The sequence below is a fragment of the Stegostoma tigrinum genome, chromosome 2 (genome assembly GCF_030684315.1).
Source record: "Stegostoma tigrinum isolate sSteTig4 chromosome 2, sSteTig4.hap1, whole genome shotgun sequence".
Lineage (NCBI taxonomy): Eukaryota > Metazoa > Chordata > Chondrichthyes > Orectolobiformes > Stegostomatidae > Stegostoma > Stegostoma tigrinum.
The window spans coordinates 16,503,094-16,526,565 of NC_081355.1; the positions used below are offsets into that span (position 1 = coordinate 16,503,094).

At 41.3% G+C, this 23,472-nt stretch overlaps 1 protein-coding gene across 5 annotated transcripts in view; it reads right to left on the reverse strand.

The window, feature by feature from the left end:
- fhod3b (formin homology 2 domain containing 3b) overlaps nucleotides 1-23,472 on the reverse strand; it is a 583,240-nt gene that overhangs the window by 265,363 nt on the left and 294,405 nt on the right. For all 5 annotated transcript variants that reach the window (XM_048559318.2, XM_048559356.2, XM_059652629.1 and 2 more), the window contains one exon: nucleotides 22,400-22,505. In XM_048559318.2, coding sequence (XP_048415275.2) covers nucleotides 22,400-22,505 — 106 coding nt within the window. The remainder of the gene's footprint in view (nucleotides 1-22,399; nucleotides 22,506-23,472) is intronic.

Genomic DNA, 23,472 nt, shown 5'->3' on the forward strand with positions numbered 1-23,472 from the left:
GCACTTGCTGTTTGAGAGGGCTACACACAACAAATACACTGTTAACGTGCCATTATAGAAACTCCATGATTTATTTATGAAGGTACCTAATGGGGTACTCTGAGGTACTGGATCATGTTAAGTTCAGGTTTATTTTGTTCATTTGGGTCTTTTATTTGTTAAAAGAGAGACCATCAGAAATAGGAACAGGTGCAAACCACTCGACTCCCCATAACCCTCAATTCCCCTACTGGTCAAGAATCTATCTCAGCCTTAAATAAACACAAGGACTCTGTCTCCATTACTCTGCGGCAATGAGTTCAAAAGACTTTCAACCTTCAGAAGAAATTCCTCATCTGAATATTAAATTGGCACCTTAATTCTGAGACTATGTCCACTGGGCCTAGACACACTCTATGAGGCATTTACTCTGTTAAGCCCCTTAAGAATCCTACAAGAGAACATCTCATTCTTCTCAACTCCAGTGAGTAAAGTCCCAACCTGTTTAATCTTTGCTCAAAAGACAATCCCTCCATACCAGGAATCATCATGAGCCTTCTCTGAAGATCTCTCCAATGAACTACCTTTTTGTTTTAAAAAAGGAACGAAAACTGCACACATACTCCAAGTGGTAAAGTTGCAGTAAGGCTTTCCAGCTCTTATATTCTAAGGCCTAACCATTTGCCTTCCCACTAACTGTTGCATTTGCGTGCTAACTTCCCATGAACAAGTACTACCAAGTCCCTTTGTTCACTGCACCCTGCAGCTTTCCTCCATTTAAAAGTAGGTATTTCATTCACAATAAATAAAATTTTAACTGAAAATTCTTAGCAATGGCATTTTCAGGGCAGAGGCATGTAAACAAAAAACAAGTTGGAGCTCAGGCCCATTGATACAGTAGAGACAGTCAAATCATAAAAGCACTTGTGTTGCAAATGAGCCCTACTGTCGATGGATTTGCAACACAGTGAAATTAAAATATTCACTGACACTCAAAATTGTTTAATTGATTCTAAACAGAATTTACGAATAACAGCTATCAGACACCAAATTTATAACAAACAAAAAAACATTAATATATTGTATCTACCTTTAGCAGGGCAAGACTAAACAAGGTAGCTAGTAAAGGTCAGAAATAGTAGGAATTGCCAATGCTGGAGTCTGAGATAACAGTGTGGAGCTGGAGGAACAGACAGGCCAGAGAGGGGGGCAGGAAAGCTGACGTTTCAGGTCAGGACCCTTCTTCAGAAAATCTGAAAATTTCTGAAGAAGGGTCCCGACCTGAAACGTGGGCTTTCCTGCTCCTCTGATGCTGCCTGGCCTACTGTGTTCCTCCAGCTCCATGCCTTTAACTATCTAAGGTCTATGTTTTAAACTCAATGTTCTTCGATCACTACCCCTATTCTCTCACAGACAGGCACAGTAAAGGGGTACAGTAAAAAGAAAAAAGTTGTAATTTTCCAATTCAACGATGACTACCAGAACTTTACGGAATGCTTAACGAATTTGCTGTATTACAGCCAAACGAGATAGTATCTTGCTTGAATTGCAAAGTCATCAGTCCCTGCAAACAGCTTCTAGCAGGCTCCAATGAATATTCACTTATTTCTTATAAACTGGGATGTTTTCCTCAGAACTTACAAACTTTATTTAACTGAATATAAAATAAGAATGTAAAACTCAAACACAGATTCCCAGTCCAGTAGCTTCTGAGCATACAGCCTTCCGCCCAAAAAAGCTCAGACAAAGTCAGTTCAATCTATGGCTTCTTTCTCTTTTTCAACATTGTCTGTGATTGGGAAGCCAATGTTGGCCAACCATCGATTGACAAATGCAACATCCAACCAGCTGTTAGTCTTTGAGTATACATCCTAATGTTGAAACATCTAGTGTTCTTAGATCAAGGATTAACTTGCAATTATCTTGTCAGACACAGACTGCAGTTTGGTCTCTCTTTTTGAGAGCAGAGTCCAAAATTTGATTTAACTTCAGGTCACAGTTCCAAACCAAAAATGAGAAGTAAATAAAGAACAGTGAGGATCTCAGTGTTCATCTGATACTCGTCACTCAAACTAAAGTGAAAAGAACAATTTTCAAAAGAGGAGAGATAACAGATTAACGTCAGGTTCTGTTCATCAACTCTCTGCTGAAGCTATTTGAAACCAAGAAATATTTAGTTATATTATTGAATCAGCTTGACATCAATACTGATTAACCTACTACTTAGCTATCAGTAGGTTGCAATATTGAGTACATGTTTTGTCTAGTTGATGAAAAATGTGCTACTGGTTGGGATGACTGTAGGTGCGTGTTATGGAAAGTTCAGTTCATAAATTCACATAAATATATTCTTGAGTTATATTTCCAATGAAAGGAAATAATCCTTTACAGTTATGAGGTCCCTAAATTCCTCCATATTAAAAAGATTTGCAACCCCTTGAGGAGAAATTATTTTTGATGTTGATTGCAACAGTACAGCATTTGCCAATAAATTTGAAAACTCAGGAGCAAGTCCTTTAACTCGAATCGTATATCTCCTCATCACAGTCACACCACACACACACTTCAGTAATTTCAAAACTCATCATTGAATAGAGTAAGGGGATGGGAGAAATGCAAACCAGAGGCTGGTGCTGTACTCAAGGAGCCTTTGGTTTTATGCTTAGATCAAACATTGTATCCCAAAAGCCTGGCTTACCCACTGCAAAGCAATGATTTGGGCTCTGTGATTTGAGATGCTTGCAGAACTACAGCAGCTGTTGTTGTTTCTCGGGGATCCATAACAATTTGGTAACATAATGTGGCGGCATTTTTCATCGATTCCGGAATCACGACAGAGTGAAGAAACATGCCTTTGGGTCTGCATTCTTCAGGTGGTGATAAAATGCATGTGATGAATTATAGCAGAAATTGGACTGCAGACTTGAACAGCAACATGTACTTGGTTGCCCCATAAAGTCAGGGATGCAGAAACTTTGAACAATAATGAAATCATTTCATTGCTCCTACAAGAGTCACAAATAGACTGCCAAGCAATGGACTGTGCGCAATGAATTCCTTCACGTTAAAATAGTTTGCAACTCCGAAGAGAATTTATATTTAGTTCAAAATGTATGAGTTCATGAGCAGCTTATATGTTAGAAACGGTGGCAGCAGGCCCTCTGTCGCAAAGATAGAATAGCCTCTTATAACTATACCACCCAAGCCCCTCTCTCTTTAATGGATGGAGATTCTGGACACAGGTATATATGAAGAGACATTAAATATCCAAAGACAGAGAGGGTCTTCAAAATCTTGTGTTTCAATGGATTGTGCATGATCAGCTAACAGATTGCTTTGTCGTTTGACAGGAGTTCATCACACATTGTAACCAATATTACTGTCAAAAGCATCTATTTATAATGAATGGAGCCACAGGGCTATATTGTTTGGAACAATTTGCAGGCCACATGGTGGAAAAGGAGCAAGAGGGAGATTTGCTGCAAAAGGTCTCGGTCTAAAGGAGTTTTGCATTTGTGAAAGTCTCATTAGTGATGTGCAATGTATCACAGCTTTACAGCAATAGATAAAGAAAATAACCATAAACAGCTTGTATCATTTTGGTAACAGGCTTAGTTACTTTGTTTATTGAATTTATCCAGAGAGAGATCACTCTTCCTCTCATTTCCCCCCCTTTCAATCATTCCTCCTCAGTTAAAACACGTGCCCACTATTTAAATCAAATTCTGTCTAGACTTTTAATGAGCTGGAAAGTCTAAGAGACTACAGGAACAACTGTGGACTGGGGAAATCAAATTTCACTGTGTGCCAGCAGTAAGATCAGCATCAAGATCAAGGGGTACCAAACTCAACATTGGTGAAGTATAGTGCAATCATAACATTAAAGCAAAAAGACTAAGGAACAGCAGGAACCATCACATCATATCAGGCATCTGATGGACACTTAACACTTGGTCATTTAGTTTACATTATTTCATATTCCTGGAGGGCTTATCAGCTATACCTCAAAATTACATTTTATCTGATTCTCTCAGTGTAAACTCCAGAAGGTAACAAGTGTGTCATTTTATGATTTAAAAATATGGTTTCCCAGCAACATTAAAGAAGGATCATGAAAATTAAGAACACGTAATAAAACAAATGCAAACTATAACCAATCATCTTAAATGCAGAGATAATAGGAACTGCTGTCTTGGATTCTCCAGCATCTGCAAAGTGTGGAGCTGGATGAACACAGCAGGCCAAGCAGCATCTTAGGAGCACAAAAGCTGACATTTCGGGCCTAGAAGGGTCTAGGCCCGAAATGTCAGCTTTTGTGCTCCTAAGATGCTGCTTGGCCTGCTGTGTTGCTCCTAAGATGCTGCTTGGCCTGCTGTGTTCATCCAGCTCCACACTTTGCTATCTTAATGCAGAACTAGCGTCTTCAGCTGGTGTGGAGGGGGGGGGGGGGGCGGGGGCGGGGTTCGATCGTCCAGTTGACCAGATCAGGCCCATTTCAGTTCTTTGAGTGGTGCAACACAAGCAACTCAAATTACAGAAAACAAAAAGCAATTGCCAAAAGGTGCACGAAGTTGCAGACATTTTGGAAAACAATGTGTCCCTGCGAAAGCATCACCATATTGTGTCAACAAAGCCAGATTTTCATTAAATGCAACTTATGCCTGATAAATTTGAATAACTTATTTGAAGAGGAGCGAGATGACGAAGGCGGTGTCATGCTCATTGTTCAGACAAAGAATTGCTTCAGGTGATTCTTTACTACGGCTGATGCGCATACAACTGGCGCTCCCCAGGGGACAGCATTAGGGGCAGTGCAGATTATGATCTACATTAATAAGCTGGACTTGGATGGACACTGGATCTGAAAGTTTGCAGATGCCAGGGAACAGCAAACAGCACAGCAGCGAACCTCCACAGGACATAACCAGACTGATTAAACAGTCACAACGTAGAATATAGCCATACAGAAACCAATTTGGCCCAAGTGATCAAGTGATATTTACAGCCTACACAAACCCTCTCCCGATTTTAATTCTGTCTTCCTATTCTGTTCTGATTTCCTGTGCTAATTTACTCTTGCATGCGTCAAGACTCCCCTTAAAAACATCAATGTTAGCAGATTCCAGAATTCCATATTTTCAATCAGATCCACATAGTCTTCTCTGTTCCAAAGAAAGCCTATCTGATCTCTCTAGTTGAGTCTGGGAACATGGTCAGCATGGACTAGGTGGACCAAAGGGTCTGTTTGCAGCTGTATGACCACTCACAGACAAATTGCTATAGTCCTGGCAATGACCTGGTGAATCTGCGCTGCAATGGCATCCTTCCCATAGCCTGTGGCCAGTGCTGCACACTGTACTCTAGCCGTTACTTTAATAGCTGATACAGTTCCACCATGACATTTTTGCTCTTGCATTCAATGCCTCAACTAATAAAGCCCAACGATGAGGAAAGGATTGCTGCATTTTTAAAAAGAAGTTACCTAACACTTATTCTAAGCGCTGTTTAAAATGCTGCTGTGTAAATAATGGGACAGAAGGTGGGATGGAGTATCTAGTTGGATGTGTGGTGGTGTGCATGCATAGAGATTCTGTCAGCAATAAGTAGCTGATTGCTGAGGAATGGCAAACTCCTTAGTAAACCACATCAAACCTGCCAGGTATGATCTCCCCATGATAAAGCCACACTGGCTATTCTTTATCAACCTCCACGCGACAAGGCAAGCACTAAGAGTCTTTTGAAGCTTTCAAGTCAATTACATTAATTCTCATTACATTATTGCAAATCATTTCTCAAATCCTACAGTATATGGAGGACTCCATGTTATCTAACCAATGTTTGAAATAAATTTATCATCTCCTGCTTTTGTTCTCAATTCCCTCTGAAATGAACTTGAATAAATTAAAAGGAATGTGGTGGTGTAGTGAAACTATCCCTGGATTAGGTGCGAGAGAGAGTGCGAGAGAGAGTGCGAGAGAGAGTGCGAGAGAGAGTGCGAGAGAGAGTGCGAGAGAGAGTGCGAGAGAGAGTGCGAGAGAGAGTGCGAGAGAGAGTGCGAGAGAGAGTGCGAGAGAGAGTGCGAGAGAGAGTGCGAGAGAGAGTGCGAGAGAGAGTGCGAGAGAGAGTACGAGAGAGAGTACGAGAGAGAGTACGAGTGTGAAAGAGTGAGGAGAGAATGTGAATGATTTGGGTTTGAAATTCACCTTTGCAGATGGTGACAGTTAAATGCAAAATAAATGCTGGAATGAAATGCTAACCTAGCCTAATCATTGCCTATTGGTGTAGCAGAAAACAACACAACTGGCTCACTAACTGCCTTTAGGAAAGGGAATCTGCCATCCTTAGCTGATCTGGTTGTGGATCTAGAGTTACAAGTCAATGTGGGTCACTCTGAATGGACCTCTGGGCAATTAGGGGTGGGCACTAAATGCTGACACCCACATCCTAAATTAATTTTAAAAACTGTTCAAATTTTTTGGCCGCAGAATCCCAGATCACTAGGTCCCTGCTTACCGACTAGTTTCTAATCTTCCAAGGAATAACCAACTTCCATAAAATGCCAAAAAAAAGGGAGGCAACTCACACGTGAAATGTCCTTTTCTCCTGCCCATTTGACAAGACTCTTCCTGCATTTTCATGAAGTCATCCAGTAAACTTGCCATCACAGCAACTATCACTCCAATACATCCAAACCCGAAGTCCAAATCCCGATTGTGGTAGACAACAATTATCTCAAGGGGATCGTTGAAGTAGATCCCACTTCTGCACCCAGGAAACTTCACAACCTCTCCATTCCTTTGTAGTCACTCACTAGTAATTACATACGTAGACAAGCATATTCATGTTTTTGGGTATGAGCTAGAAACACGTGGATGGCAGTGGTAGACTGTGTTTCCAGCAGTAGTGCCAAGATGCTGCATGTGAATCAAATAACTAGGATCATTCAGGCAATTATATTCAAAATGGGACAGGAACAAATAGAAAAACTTTGCAACACATCATAGAATCCCTACAGTGTGGAAACAGGCCCTTTGGTCCAACAAGTCCACACCAGCCCTCAGACCATCCCATTCCCTTATAGCCCACCTAATCTACACATCCCTGAACACTATGAGTGATTTAGCATGGCCAATCCACTTAGCCTGCACATCTTTGGACTGTGGTAGGAAATCGGAGCACCTGGAGGAAACCCCACAGGCACGGGGACAATGTGCAAACTCCGCACAGACAGTCACCAGAGGGTGGAATTGAACCCAGGTTCCTGGTGCTGAGAGGCAGCAGTGCTGATCACTGTACCACTGATGTAGCAGCAAATAGAGTCAAAAGGGAATAAACTGTAAAACAAGAGACAAAATTAACGGCCTTTTACTTCAATACATGTAACATTCAGAACAAAATTGATGAATTAATGGTACAATTGGAGATAATGGGCATAATCTTCAAGCCACATCTCTGTGATGGTGATGAAGTAATTGAAGCTGGGAACTAAATAGTCAGGACAATGCGATTTTCTGAAAGGTCAGGTGAAAAGGTGGTGGAGTAGCATTGTTAGCACGGGATGGAATAAGTGTTAAAGTATCCATTGAATAGATTTGCTGCTGGCAGGAGCATCATTGGTTTGCATTTCAAGTGGGCACCATTAAAAAGAACAAAAAATAGCCCAATGTACTATTTGGTCATGGTGAGATTTCTACATTAAATCTGGGAGCCTGACAAAGCAAAGACATAAATAGGTCAAAAGACAGAATCAGTGCATGGTATAGGGTTGCCCTCTGTCTACGCACTGATCTCTGGATGTGTGGCATGACTGAATAAACCTGCTCTCCCAAAATTAGTTGGAGGATGACAACGGGATCAGGTTTTGCTTTCTGTTAAATACTGCCTCAAAGCTTTACATTTTCTGGTTATAAAACTAAACTAGTAAAAGGAGCTGCTGTCTAGAATTAGAGCCATAAAAACCTGATGAACTATTGCCCGAGGAAAACATTAGTGCTCAGTCATTTTCATGCAATGTGATTCATGCAGCCTCTCCGGGTATTGTGCGTTTGTGTGTGCAAAGGGTATTAGAAATAACCTATTTTAGAAACAGAATTCTGTCACAAACGTTAACTAATTGTCACCCTTACACCAGTGCTGAGCTCAGAAAGGCTGCAATCTATTTATTATGGCTAGCCTGGCACAGCTCAGTTTTTCTCCTGTGAGAAAATATCCCCAGCAAGCAGACACACACTACTGGAGATGAGCGACACTCAGAATTCCAAGGCAAATAAACCAAGGCTTCATGAGGTTGTTTTAACTTCCTAGATTTCACTTCATCTTATGCAGAAATACTGCAAGACAAATACTTATTGGCCCTCGCGAGACATGTTCCAAGCATAACCCTTTCAGCTATTTCTTCCACAAACTTATTAAATGCAGATAGTCTTCAATTAAGATGGGCAGTAAAATAAAGTCTATCACAGCCCAACACACGAGGAAAGCGTCTGCAGCTCTGAATAGTGTAGGAGTCCTCAACTGTAGAAATAGGGGCATCTTCCAGTCCTTTGAATTATTCTGGAGTGTTTCAGGATCAGTTCCTTTCTCAGAGACTTTTATAGAGGTGAAATACATTCAAATTTCTTTCAATTAGAGACACTCAGGTTTTGATATGGCATTCCTTCCCTTGTGTTTGAATGCTGAAAAAGAGTAATTGGTACAAAACTTTCCAGTGAATTCTTTCTCGCCTTGCCATCTGTTGCTGAAATCTTTCTATGAACCCACGGTGACCAATTCAGTAGGATTTAAGCCACCTTATTAATCCATCAAATTAGACCATTCTTCCGTTCAATGTTCACACACAAGTATTAATTAGCAAGTGTCTCTAGCTAGTAATCTGAAACAGGGGGCATGGGAGTTATTCCCTTTCTAACGTCACAGAGAGCGATAACCATCGTGGTTTGACTAGACCTCCAAAATCTTGCCCAGACAATGTGTAGGCTCAAGATTGAAATTGAGGGTCCTCTTTAGAATCAGAGAATGTTACACTGCAGGAGGCGGCCAGTTGACCCATCACGTCTGTACAAACTCCTGTCAGAGTCATCCAGCTAGTCCCATTCTGCAGGCCTATCTGCATGCCGGTCTAAATTCATCACTTCCAAATATATATCCAACTAACTTTGAAACCTCCTATGGAATCCATCTCCACCACTCTTCCAGGCAGTGCATTCCAAATCCTAACATCTCTCTGAACAAAGAAATTTCTCCTCATCTCACTCCTAAGCTCTCTTGTGGACCATTCTGAAATTGTGATGCCTAGTTACTAACAAACTAACTAGCGGCAACAAAAGTTCCTCACATACCCGGACAAAATTGCTTGTAATTTGAACACCTCAATAAGGTCACCTCATAATCTACTCTGCTCCAAGGAGAAGAACAATTGTCTAAATCTTTCCTTGTGTCTAATATCCCTCAATCATTTTACCAAGTCTCTTTTGCACGCTCTCCAAAGCTTTAACATCATTCTAGAAATAAAGCACCCAGAAATGAACGCAATACTCAAAATAGGGTCTAACAATGATTTGTAGAGGTGTAGCATCTTGCTATTATACTCAATTTTGCTATTTATAAATCCAAGGATCATACACACCTTCTCAACAACTGTTTTAATTTGCCTGGTTACCTTCCAAGAATTACACACACGAACTCCAAGATCTCATTTCCCGACAGAGATACATGACCGAGCCTGTATTGTCTCTTTGCATTTCCAGGCTGAATGAACACTTCCTTTGGAGCAGAATTCTAGGATTGCTTGGAAGAGTTATGGACTTTCTGCACTTTGATCGCTAGTATAATGACTGAAAAGATTTTGGGATGTAGCATCAATGTAACTAATGAAAAGGAAGGCAGATAATCTGGGACCTTTCATCACCTAATGAGTGTGTATTTAAATTGATCAAATATCACTATAACTACAGCATTTATGTCAGAGCACAAAATGAAACAGACGTTTTCATGTGAGCTTTAAGTGGATCAGTGATTATCTGCTCTGCACCATTTCTGTTCGAGTTTTCTTTAAGAAAGTGATCAAGTATGTTGCAAAAATAGTTCAAGTGACCTCGCACTGCAGCTTCAATATTACATTAAACAGCACAGCAACTATCATCTGCATGTTGCATCAGTATCTCAGACTTGTGATCACTGCAAAGGCAGGCAAAAGTCGCAATAAGCTATTGTTGGTCAAATCTTAGCAAAAAAAAAGGAAGTTTTTAACAAATGACTCCATATTAGTCTGTTTAAATTGGGACCTGAGTTAGAAGTAGTCCATAAGCTGTGTATGACTGACATATACTTCCTGCTGTCCTAGGTTTACCCATTTAAGTAGTCCAAATGGCACATTTTAAAAGTTTCTGCACTCAATGTTAACGCTTAAGACTGAAGCTTGTGTTGAGCTTTGCTGGAACACTGTAGGCTACGGACGAAGAGCAGGTGAATGGATTTAGTACAGTTTGATGTTTGATGGTCGGCACAGACACGGTGGGTCAAAGGGCCTGTTTCTATGCTGTATGAATCACAATGACCGTAGCTGTCCAAAAGATGGAAAATGTTAGTATGATCGCAAGGCGGTTTATTGAAATGGCAAGCAAGTGGATGGGTGGGGTCATTCTTATGGACAGAGCAGATGTGTTCTGCACAATATTCACTTAGTCTGCATTTGGTCTCACCAACATTTACTGTTTCTCTCTCCACAGGTGCTACAAAACCTGCTGAGTTTCTCCAGCATTTTACAGTTTTATCTTTAGATTTCCAGCATCCACACCATTTTGCTTTTATAATGATCAAGTAATCAATCCCAGCCAGGCCATTTGAAAGATCAACTTTTGAACAGGAGACTGGGAAGAACACTTATTCTCTTCTTTAAGCAGTGTTATGAAGCTTTTACGTTCTCCTGATAGGAATGACTGGCTCTCAGTTTAAACGCCTCATCAGAAAACAGCACGTCTGGCAGTACTCCCATCAGTACTGAACCGAAATGTCAACCTACATTTTGTGCTCAAGTCTATGGATCGGGGTCAAATTATCGTTTGACACAAAAGCAAACATGCTTAGCCAGAGGTGACACCCACAGAAACTTGTATTTCTCCCCTTTCCCGGTTCTTGCCAGCTGTATCTCTTCCACCATTCCCAGACTGCAAATCCATCTTTTTGCAGCACTTCCCTCCATTTGACAAAGTAAATACTTTGGCCTTCTCAATAAATTTTAAAAGATGCTTACTCAGAGCAGGGACAGCCAGTGGGCTCAAGGCCTGAGCAATACGGGGACTATTACAGGCAAGTCAGCAGCTTGCAGGCGTGGCCAGACCATGTGCGCAAGCCCCTGCACTGTCTATCTTTTTCAACTTCATTCTCATTTTTCTAACTTATACTACAAACTACTGTCTAAGTAATGTAAATTTTTTCCTCTGACTTTCCATCTAAGATCTGTACATAGGTGCTTTGTACCTAAGATGATGCCATATGGGGCAACATAATAAACTTTTCGCTGTACTTCAGTACACATGATAATAAAGGTTATTTTAATCCCAATTCTTGTCGTCTCTTTGCCTATATTACTCCATTTGAACTGTTTTTGACAGACGCCTGATCAAACTCAATAAATGTCATCTACTCCTTTATTTATCCAAGTAGTCATTCTTCGATGATTAAATATTTAGATATGACTCATATTTACCAAACCTCAGCTGGATGATTTTGATCTCACGCTATGGATTCCAAGAATTTAACCATAGCTGATGTCAGACTGATTGGGTTATCTGTGATAACAGCGTGGAGCTAGAGGAACACAGCAGGTCACACAGCATCAGAGGAGCAGGAATGCTGACGTTTCGGGTCGGGACCCTTCTTCAGAAATGGGTGGAAGGAAGAGAGATCAGAAATAAATACAGCAGAGGAGTGGGGCCGGGGAAGGTAGGTGGGATGGTGATAGGGGAGTGCAGGCAGGCAGTGGTGGAGATTGGTCAGTGAGGTGGTGGGTGGTGGATGGTGGATAGGTGGGAGAGAAGATCAACAAGTTGTGTCAGGTTAAGGAGGCAGACTTGAGGGGGAGGGTTGGTCATGGGATGTGGCCAGGGGATGGGAGATTTTGAAAGTAGTAAAATCCACATTTAGGCCATTGGGCTGTAAGCTCCAGAGGTGGAATATGAGGCACTGCTTGTGACACTGGAGGCGGCCCAGGATGGACAATTACCCAGGGAGTGGGTCTCATTCCATGTCCAACCCTCCCTCTCATTCCCACCTTCTTGACCTGACGCAACTGGCCCATCTTCTCTCCCACCTATTCACTCCTCCAACCTCAGTGCCCCATCCCCACCACATCCTACCTGCACCCACCTATCGCCATCCCACTTATCTTCCTCAGCCCTACCCCTCCTCTTTCTTTTTATGATCTCCCTTCCCTCTCCCCCGTTTCTGGAGAAAAGGTCCTGACCCAAAACGTCAACTTTCCTGCTTCTCCAATGCTGCCTGGCTTGTGGTGTTCTTCCAGCTCCACACTTATCTCTGATTCAAGTGTCTGCAGTCCTTCCTACCTCCGAGTAGGCTATGAGTGAGATGTGATAATGATGGGAGCTTGTGGGGTTAGGAGGTGCATTCAAATGGCTATACCCTATGTTTGCAATGTAATGAACATCAACTCATGCACCTTCATAGATCAACTGAGAAGCATTGATGGATTGCAGCAAAAATGTTTACATATAAACAAGAAGTTAACAGATTAAGTGCTCTATGCATATTAGAAAATACGTTGCTAAAGTGGCAAAGAAAGAATTGTTACAGGCTTGTTTAATACAAATCGGTCTTCAAATCCATTTTAATCATATAAACATAAACTGAGGCATTTGGCAGCCTTTTTGGATTAGAACACATCTAATATATATTGTACAACACAAGCTTGCCAAATCTGTGGGGTATTTAAGCCATTTATTTATAAAGCCATGTAAGCAGCTTCCAAATGTAATTCCTTGCAAACTGCCTGGTAATTGAAAAGAGAAATTACCAGATTCTGTGAGAAGATAAAAGAAACATTTTAAAAACATTGTTCTCACTGTAAATACTAATGATTTCAAACTGCAGTTATCATTAAAATACATCTGTATTTAGAATGCATGTGGGAAAAGCATTGCAACAAATACCTTCTTTGGAAAACAGTTCAAGATGACTTCAATGATATTATTTAATGGACATGAAGGTTGCACAACCCAAACGTAAAATACGAGTGGTCACAAATACCTACAGTGATTGCACTGATTAACTTCCAACACAATCCTGGCTCAACTTTTCTGCCTAAGGCTTATAGCTGATCACAGTTTGACATTCCTACATAGGTGCAGTGGTCAGAATATAGAAAGACTGGATATATTGAATACGTAGATTAGTGATTCCATGATAGAAATCAACATCCCTGTAACTGAACAATATATGGTGTGTATCAGTCACCACTTGACACCAATGCCCTTCAGGTAAACCATCTTCATGTTAGTTGCAGATGGGAAAAAGATGACTTGACACTGCAGGAAATCTCCACTCATCCTTCACCCACCTCTGTTTTGGTTAATTATAAGAGAAGGGGCCAGTGTTGGACTGGGGTGGACAAGGTCAGAAGTCACACGAAAACGCTTACAGTCCAAAAATATTTCAGACTTCATCTGATGAAGGGGCAGCGTTCTGAATGGTTGTGGCTTCAAACGAACCTGTCGGACTATAACCTGGTGTCATGTGACTTCTGACCTTGGTTAATTGTAAATAATGGAAAAGTAGATCCTTCAGTACCTTAAGTAGGGAGAGCAGGCTAAAAGTGCTCAACTGTACTTTCCTGTAATGTTTCTATTTCTTGAGGAGCCAAAAATCTAACCACAGTTCAGAATATATTCAATGAAGCAGCATTCCTATGGTGGAGAACCCCAAAGAATCTAAATTCTTCAATGAAAAATAAGTAAGTATCTCCAATTCTAAGTTGTAAATGACATGACAGCTCAGTGGTTAGCACTGCAGCTTCACAGTAAAGTGGACTGGGGTGCAATTCCACCCTTGGGCTACTGGTTACAGCGTCTGCACATTCTCCATGTGTTTCCATGAGTTTCCACCAGGTGTGCTGGTTCCTTCCCACAGTCCAAAGATGTGCAGGTTCGCTGGACTGGCCATGGAAAATGCAGGGTTACAGGGATTGGAGCAGAGGTGGGGGGTCCGACTGGGTTGCTCTTCGGAGCATTAGTGCGGACTCCATGGGCCAAATGGCCTGACTCCACGCTGCAGGGATTCTATAATTCTTATTCTAAAGCTGTGATCCTTAATTTTAGACAGCACAGCCAGGAGAATTGTCTTCTCAGTATCTACCTCATCAAGTCTTAAAAGGATTTTTAATGTCTTTTATTAGACTACCTCTTAAATCTTCTAAATTTAGCAAACACAGGCATGGTCTACTCCATCTATCATCAAAACAATCCACATTTTGACTGTTATGGTTACAACCTTCCAATATTTATTTGAAACTTTACAGAATGAGAATTTGCAGTTTAAAAGTGTTAAGAAATATTGATGCTTGGACACAGTTATCTGTATCTTCCTACAGATTAAAAACACTGATCCACAGCATACATTGGAGCTACATTTGCACTCAATATTCCAGTTGCAATGCAGAGAGACTAACACAGCTGCTATTTTTCCAACTTGTAAATGATTAAAATAAAACTTGCAGTATTTTACAAGTTGAGAGATTCTGGACTTTTAAATAAAAAGAGGAGGCCCGAAAATGACTTAAACCTTTCTTGCAATCAATGTTGCAATAACTGTGGACTATCATGTAGAGTAGGCTGGCCCACTGTTCTGTGAGATCATGACATTTTTAGTATTCAACGTGCCGTCTATCATCAGCTTATCAGTAAAACCAGTAATCTGTGATATTATGCTCACAAAATAACATTCCTATACAACATTTTGATGTCCTGTGTGCTGACTTTCTTATTTTTGCCACGTGTTAGGGAGAAGTAAAAACCAAAAAAAACCAAGGATGTTGTTGTAAATCAGAAACAAAAACAGAAATTGCTGGAAAAGCTCAGCAGGTCTGGCAGCATCTTGAGAGATAAGTAAGAGTTAACATTTCGGGTCAAGTGACTCCTCATCAGGACTGCAAAGGTCACTCAATCAGAAACGTTAAAGCATTTCTTTCCACAGATGCCGCCCAACGTACTGAGATTTTACAGCAATTGCTGTTTTTGTTTCTTTTCTAAAGTGTCCTTCATAACTAGATGCCCCAAAGCACTTTTCAGCCTATGAAATAGTTTTTGAAGTGTAATGTTAATATATTGCTGGGCCACATTCCCAAGGGTATGTGGACATGCCAGGTTTTTTTGTAGTAACTCTAAGAAATTCTATGCCGTGCAGGCAGAAATAACATTAGGACGGGACATGACATTGGAAATAGGATTAAAATGATTGAGAGAAGTGAACACCCAAAAGATGTTTATGTCAAAACAATGCAAGAAATAATTAAGGACCTGGTAAAAAAAAACCGTTGGAAAAGGTGGTGATGATTGGTGACTCCTGAAGTTTGGCTAATGTTATATGGACTTAAAATGACAGCGTATAGAAGAAGTGGACACAGATTGGGCTGATAGATAGGAGGCTACAAGGGACCTGCTGACAGAAAGTTTGACCAAAACAAGATGGAGGGGCTTCAATCAATTTAAAGAATTGTGGGAGACATTTCAATCAACACATGATGTCATCCACTATGTCCAAGGCAAGATAAATTAGATAATTTGAGAATCTAAGGAAAATCGGGATCTATCTTCTAAATGTGATCACGTGCACTAAATGTGGAGTTCTGCTACAAGTCAGTTACAAAAGGGGCTCGCTAACACGGGCAGACACCCAAACCTGAGGGTAATGGGCATCTGCACTGAACCATTTGCTTTGAACCTGACGGAATGCCTCAGTTGAAAACACCTAGTTCCTTTCAGACGTCATTATGTAATTCAAGTACATGTAACATTGGGTCTTGTAAGAAGCCTGAGCAGCTACAAGGAATTACGGGCACTCAATTCAAAGCATCTTTTAGTTTAAGGGCTATCACTGAAAGTAATACTGTTTCCCAGAAATACGTTGACAGGATGCACGGAAGTTGGAGGGAAAATATTGTCAAAAGATTAATGGTGGCAATGGGGTTTAATCTTGATAAATGTGCGGTGAAGTATTTTCGAGAAAGTAACAGGTAAAAAAAAAGTGTACTCAATGAATGGAAAGACACCAGAGAGCTCAAAAGGAACATAGGGATCTTGGGGGTGCTGTCCACAGATCCCTGGGGGTGGTAAGACATATGGATAGGGAGTTAAGGCAGGATACAGAACACTTGCCTTTATCAGTCAATGGTATAGATTATAAAAAGCAGGGACCTTTATAGAAGCTTGGTTAGGCCACAGCTGGAGTAGCACGTGCAGTTCTAGTCATCACAGTATAGGAATGATGTGATTGTGTTGCACTGCACTGCATAGGAGGCTCACCAGGCAGTTGCCTGGGATTGGGGCATTTCAGCTATGGAGACAGGCTGGAAAGGCTGAGGTTGTTTTCTATGAAGCAGAGGTGGTCAAGGAGACCCGACACTGTGTTTCAGATTATGAGGGCACGAACAGGGTGAAAAGAAAGCAACTATTCCCCGAAGGATCAGTAACAAGGGGGCACACTTCTGGAGTCAAAGGAGGGCGATTTGGAGAAAGTTTGAGAACAAGACTTCGCACCCAAAGTGTGCTGGGGCCCTGGAACACACTGCCTGGGAGGGAGGTTGAGGCAGGAAGCCTTAACCTTTAAAAAGGTACTTGATTGAGCACTTGAAATTGTATGACAATCAAGGCTAGGAGTCTGGGGCAGGAAAGCGGAGAGTGAGAGTATTAGTATATCTTTTGACTGCACAAACGTGATGGACCGAAGAGCCTCTTCTGTACTATTTGATTCAAATGATTCTATGAAATAACCATCATCGCTAGCCAGGATTCCTGGGAAAAACAGCTTCAGCATCCTTAGCAATTGCTCAGTTGCTGGATCTTGGCATTGATCACAATGACAAGTTACTACAGGTGCCGACTGAACCAATAAGCTGCTAATCTAGATCAGGAATGTTTAATGATCTAGATCAGGAATATTTAATAAAAAAATCAAAAAAGTGAAAGGTGAATGAAGTTTGTTCTTCTCAACATGGAGAACATGCCACATATATTATATACGAAGCTTAACAATTAGATTCATGTTAAGAGTTATGGTTTACTAGGAATTTTCAACTCTTATGTCACCGCAATGAGTTAAAGGAGTTATCACAGTGAACAGCAGTGAATTTTTCCATCGTCCAATACAACTATCAAGGAACTAGTAAGGTTATTCTGGATTGGCTGGCTTCATGAAGAGCTCACAGCATAAATTACAGCAAATGCAAAAAAAAGAAGTCCTTGAAAGTTTGGAGGCTGGTGATGGGATGCTTTGGGTGAGTAAGTTGTGATATGATTCATTGGGAATACTACAGAACAGATAATAGAAGATGCTGGAGTATAATTGAAATTACACAAAAGGGTCAGAAGGCCTGTGGAAGAAACTCAAGGGTGGAGTTTTGCTCTATGGTTTGGACAGAGGTCTTGACATATCATTGGGAACCTTCACAGCACGGCAAAGTTTTGTCACGAACAAACCTCACTCCTGAAAGAGTATGAAAACATTTCTCTCTCCATCTCCCAAAAGTAGCAGCATGGCGGTGGAAAGGAGAACCACTAACCAGCTACATGTGGATAGTGTAAGGAAGATATTAAGAAGGCAGTGTGAAGGAGACAGATGAGAGCTTTACCAGCTTGGACTGGTACTCACTGCTGTCACAGTCACATGTCTTTTGCTTTATAATCATTGTGCTATAACCCTACACTCTGATTAAACTCAACATACCCACTAGAATGTTTGCAGTCAAGTTTACTTAACTGGAAGAACAACAAATTGTGCTTAAAGCAAAGATTTTAATTTGACCTCTGTACTAACAGAGAATGCAGTAGCCATTATGTACGGTCCCTGAAACAATGACCAGATACTCTGGCCAATATTAATCTCCCAAAACCAGAACACTAAAGAGCTTACTCCTGTCCCACCTCCCTAATTAATATCATGGCATCTTATATCACAGCCAAAAGATGGCTCTTCCAAAAATAAAAGCACCACTAATGGGATTACACTCTGAAGGTTGGTGTAGATTGTTGCAATCAAACCCCCAAAGAAGACTGGAACCTTAATCTTCTGAAACAAAGGCAAAAGTATTACCCATTGAAGAACAGTTGACATTGATTTTATTTTTGTTGACAGAACAGGTGTTTCTATTGAGCATTCAACAGAAATCTGAATATAAATGAGGTGGTAATGTGGCCAATGGTAGTGTCCCTACCTGTGGCCCAGGGGACCTGCTCTATGAGGGTGGCAGTGGGGGCGTGTGTTATAACTTCTCCGAATAGATTGCTTTGAAAATATCTATAAATCAGCAGGGGCATCTTCCTCATTTGGGGACCAGTCAACCATACAGATGTCTGACTGAGATAATACCTAGCATGCAATTTGTCTGTCCCTGATGGTTGTGAGAAGGGGAAATAATGATCCAAGTTGGTCCCAGCAAGATACGCAGCATCTTGGTAACTATGTGCTTCCAGAGAATATCCAGATGTAACATTTTGGTGTGGCAGCAACTAAGGCCCTTAAGTGAACAATTAATGGCCACTTATAGGTCTCAACTCACCACTTCCCCAATCGACCTGGTGAACAAGCTGAAGTGCTTTCGACTGGGAAGCTATGGTAGCCTGACTGAGTTTAGGGGTGGGAGCTGCAGTTGTCCCAATCCGTGGGAAATTGGAGGCACTAGCAGCAAACAAGAAAGCAGTCCTCTTTGTCTCCAAACCTTCGATTCCAGTCTTTGCTTGACAACATCCTTCAAATGTCTGGCAGTTTCTGGTGACCCAGGTCATTAATGGTAGAACAGTGATCAGGAGAGATGCTTGCCCTCACTCACTTGTCAACTCTGTGAGCTGATTGCCAGTCAACCAGAGGGCAGTATATTAGTTGTTGCTATACTTAAAAGAATATGGGCAATTCTGCCCTACACGCCACTCCAGGTATGACTAGGATGCTACAACATATCCAGTGTTGCTGGGACAGTAGAGCAGTTTATCGATGAGGGGGCGACATGAATACAAACCATCAGATAAAATGACAGCTCAGTTAAAATACCATTCCAGTGACATTTTAAGGCTTTTTCTATTGATCCAGTTGTTAATTGTAGATTTGGAATATTAAACCACGTTTCCATCAACAATATCAAAAACTAGAACACATCTCCTTTCATACATTAGGCAGATCAGATCATGAAGCATTTTCCACAGATATAAAGAATAATTTTCATGCATAGTACCAAGGGACTTAAGTCATTGGATATGGCTACGTGCCCATTATTTCTGAGTCAAGAGATCACTAGAACTTGGTGAGGGCAGAGAATCAACTCATGGTCTTCTATGTGCCCCTTACGATAAAGGGGTACTGGGCACCAAGTGAACACTGAAAAGGCCGTATTTACTGGAGGCAATGGGGGTTTTGCCTGCTTGAAGACCCAGCTGAGAGCCCCATGTCAATTCTCGTCAACAAGGCCCATCAAAATAAGAGCTGATTAGGCATTTACCTAGGTAGTGGGAGGTCGCTCTCAGGATCAAAGATGCCAGACTGAGGGGCTGACCTATTGAGATCGATAGTCAGTTAGAGAGGGGTGATGGCATGAATGCCATTATGAGTTTTTGGAGTGTGGCGGGAGGAGGAGGAGAAGTAGTGTTAGGAACAAAGGCAGGGCTTGCCTATAGAAAGTGGTTTTCAGCAGACCTTCCCCTTCCTACTACTGGCTTCTCCAATTGGACACAAAATACCTTTCAGCAAGAGAAACCCTTACAGGATTTACCTTCCGGGCTTCCTGCATTGACAAGTTGTGTCCTCTGCCGGGTCAATGAGAAATTGAACACGGAGCACTGAGAAATTCTGAACTGGATTCCCAGTCGATCCAGAGTCTTTCCAGCCACTGACTTCAGGGAAGTATTAAGGTCCCCATCTCTCTAATTAAATGTCCCCACCCCCACCCTCACCACAGGCTTGGGTATCAAATTCAGCCAGGGAACAGGAGAGATCCAGCAAGGGCTGTAACAAGTAAAGGATAAAGATTTTAAAAACTAAGATATTAACTTTAAGGTCACAGCTGGCACTTTGAAATGCCAACTGGCCATCTTTCCTCAAGCTGGAGAGGATGGCTTTATAGATTTCACATCAGTTTAATTACTCATTGCAATGTAGGGAGGAGGAGCTAGGGAGTGGAGGGGAGAGTAAACCAGTCACCCACCCTCGTTTAAGAGACTAAAAGTGACAGAATATTGCGAGAATACAGGAAAATGTAGTTCTTTTCATGGTCTGCACTTAAATGTGTGTAATCGAATCTGTGGATTAAAGAGAAGGGAAATAATTTCCATCAAAACAACTTTCCCATAGAACTACAATCCATAAGTTTCTTCCAAATTTCCAGCAACTGATCTCCAAAAACCATCCAGTTGTGTACCTCCATTGTTGTTCAGAATGGTTCATGTGGTTCAGGCTGGCATCATAATCTCTTCATGCTCCTCTTCGCAACTCTCTCACAGGCATCTTGTAACTTAGACTAACATAAGCTTCCAAGAGCAAAGACACACTTCAGAATGAGCACAATGCTTTTCCAGCGACTGAGCCGATAAAACAAACAATAACCAGAGACATTGCAGACCAAATATAAATAAAAAACTTCTGGGGAGCAAGGATAAATCAAGCAATTGGCAGCACACACCACAGATCTTTTGGTCAGCTTTTTCCCCTCAAACGTAGCCCACACACCATACTGTTTCAACCCATCACTCATTGAAGGCCTGTAAAAGCTCATTAATTCCACTGCTTGACCCTGCTTCACCCTCCACAATCACTTCAGATTTAATTAATAACAGTATGAGATAGAGAGAGAAAGGAAGTTAGAGAAGGGGGCAGCAGTCACAATACAGGCAAGAGCTGTGTGTAAAATCAACAATGACTTCCATTTGCACAGAACCTGCAATGAAGAAACATGTTCAAAAGCTGCTTAAGATAAAAGAGACCTGATGGGTAACTTCTTCACAGAGGATAGTTTTTATGTGGAATAATTGCCAGAGAGACAGAGTAGTAGATGCAGATACAGTTAAAACATTTGAACATGTACATGAATAGGAAAGGTTTAAAGGGATATGGGCCAAACACAGGCAAGTGGGGCTAGTTTAATTTAGGAAACTTGGTCTGTGTGGACAGGTTGGACCGAAGGGTCTGTGTCCATGCTGTATGACTCTAACAGTGGTACCAATTTTTGTTATTGAGCCTCAGGAGGAGACTACAGAATGAGTGACCATAAACAGCGCCTGAAAGGCAACTTCTAAGGCACATCCTAAGTAAAATGCAGATCAAAGAGTTTTAATGAAGAGCAGAGCCGAAGCAGCTAACAGCAAAGATGGCAATGCTGCACCAATCACAGCCTCCGATCCCAACAAGGCCAACACTGTAGGAACAGAAATTTCGAACATTTTTTATAGGGTCGGAGGAGGTTGTAGAGATGAAGTGGAGAGAATCCATGGAGGGATTTGGAAATGAGATTGTGTGAGATGCTAAACTTAAAATTGATGCCAAGATGTTTAACACAGGAGATCAGCTGAATGCATCTGCAATGCTGAAGGTGAAGATTCTCCTTCAGAAAAATCACAAAGCACCAGAACCCTCCAGGTTCATCCCTGCAGTACACAATATCCTGTGTTGTTGAACTTCAAAAGAGTTTGATAGGTTATCACAAGAGATTCAATACAAGATAGATGTTCAATATGGTGCGTTCTTGCAATGCTTTGTATCGGTTAACGGCAGTACACAATGCTGATGGATGAACTTTCTCGGCAACTCCAAAAAGTCAAAATTGAAATAATTTTGTGAAATAATATCTTATCATTCCAGTGCCGAAGAGACTCTCTTCCTATTGCAATAGGGCGTGAAGGACCAAAATCTTTCTGTAGCAAAGCTTTTGCAGCTCAAAGTCAGTCTTATATATTCTTCTTAGACAGCCCATATGCTGGTTGCCAATGAAAAATTTGCAAAGCTTCTATTTACTAGGCTGGCTACAGAGTAACTACCATACTTAACAGACCAACCCTAACCACACAGGCCTCATTCCAAAACTTGCTCAGACTATGTCAATTGAAGCCACCAGACAGTGAGGTCTGTACAAGCTCTGATATGCACAGTGAAAAGAAACAAACCATGTGTTCCTTTTGGAAAGCACAGAGACAGGAGAGAATGCACTGCTTACCTCTCAATATGTAATTCTGGTAGTTCTGGTCTGCTTCTGCTCCTACTTTTATCAAACATGTCAAACCCTCAGCAACGACAAATTCATGAACCAAATCCTTGTCATCCTAATGGGATTAAAGCACAGTTCCGAAGGTTAACACGTTAGTAAGATACTTACAATTGCATTGCACAAACAGTAACAAATATCTCTATTTTGCATATGGGAGGTTAATGAATGAAAAGAAATAAACAGTAACATTTACAGCATCGAAACTGAATTCACATCTTAGAATGAGAATGTCCTCTACATTGCCACTGGGCTGTGCTTCAGAGCCACCTTTGGAAACATAGACCAGTGTTAAAAACAAACTTTTATTTTGTTTTTTTCTAAGGTTCCCTTCTGATAACCTTGTTAATTAATGTCAAATTACAGCCAGTGTTGTGCAACCATTCCTTCTAAATATTGAGTTGAGTGCATCAGTTATTTTATTTCTCAACATATCCCAAGAGCTAGCAAAAAGGAGCACTTTAACACAATATAATAACTGGCATTTATGTAGTATTCTTACAGTTGTTAGCACTATTGCCTCACAGCGCCAGGGACCTGGGTTTGATTCCAGCCTCAGCTGCCTGCGGTGAGTTTATACGTTCTCCCCATGGCTGAGCGGGTTTCTTTCAGGGCCTCCCACTGAGCAAAGATGCGCAGTTTAGGAGGATTGGCCATGCCAAATTGTCTATAGTGTCGAGGGATGTGTAGGTTAGCGGATTAGCCATGATAAAATCCCCATGTGGGGTTACGGGGATGGATGGGGTGGTCTACGCGGGATGCTCTTCAGAGGGTCAGTGTAGACTCAAAACGGTTGAATAGCCTCTTCCTGCACTGTTAAGATTTTATGGTAAATTATCCCAAGTGCTTCACAAGCACATTATGAATGAAAAACAAAAACCAAGTCACATAGAAAGATAAGAGCACAGGTGGCCAAATCTTTGGTCAGAGATAGGGTTTAAGGAAAGACTCTCTTTCCAGCTTTGAGGCAGGAGGTCTTTAGGGATGGAATTCCAAATCTCAGGGATTCTGCAGCAAAAGTAGTT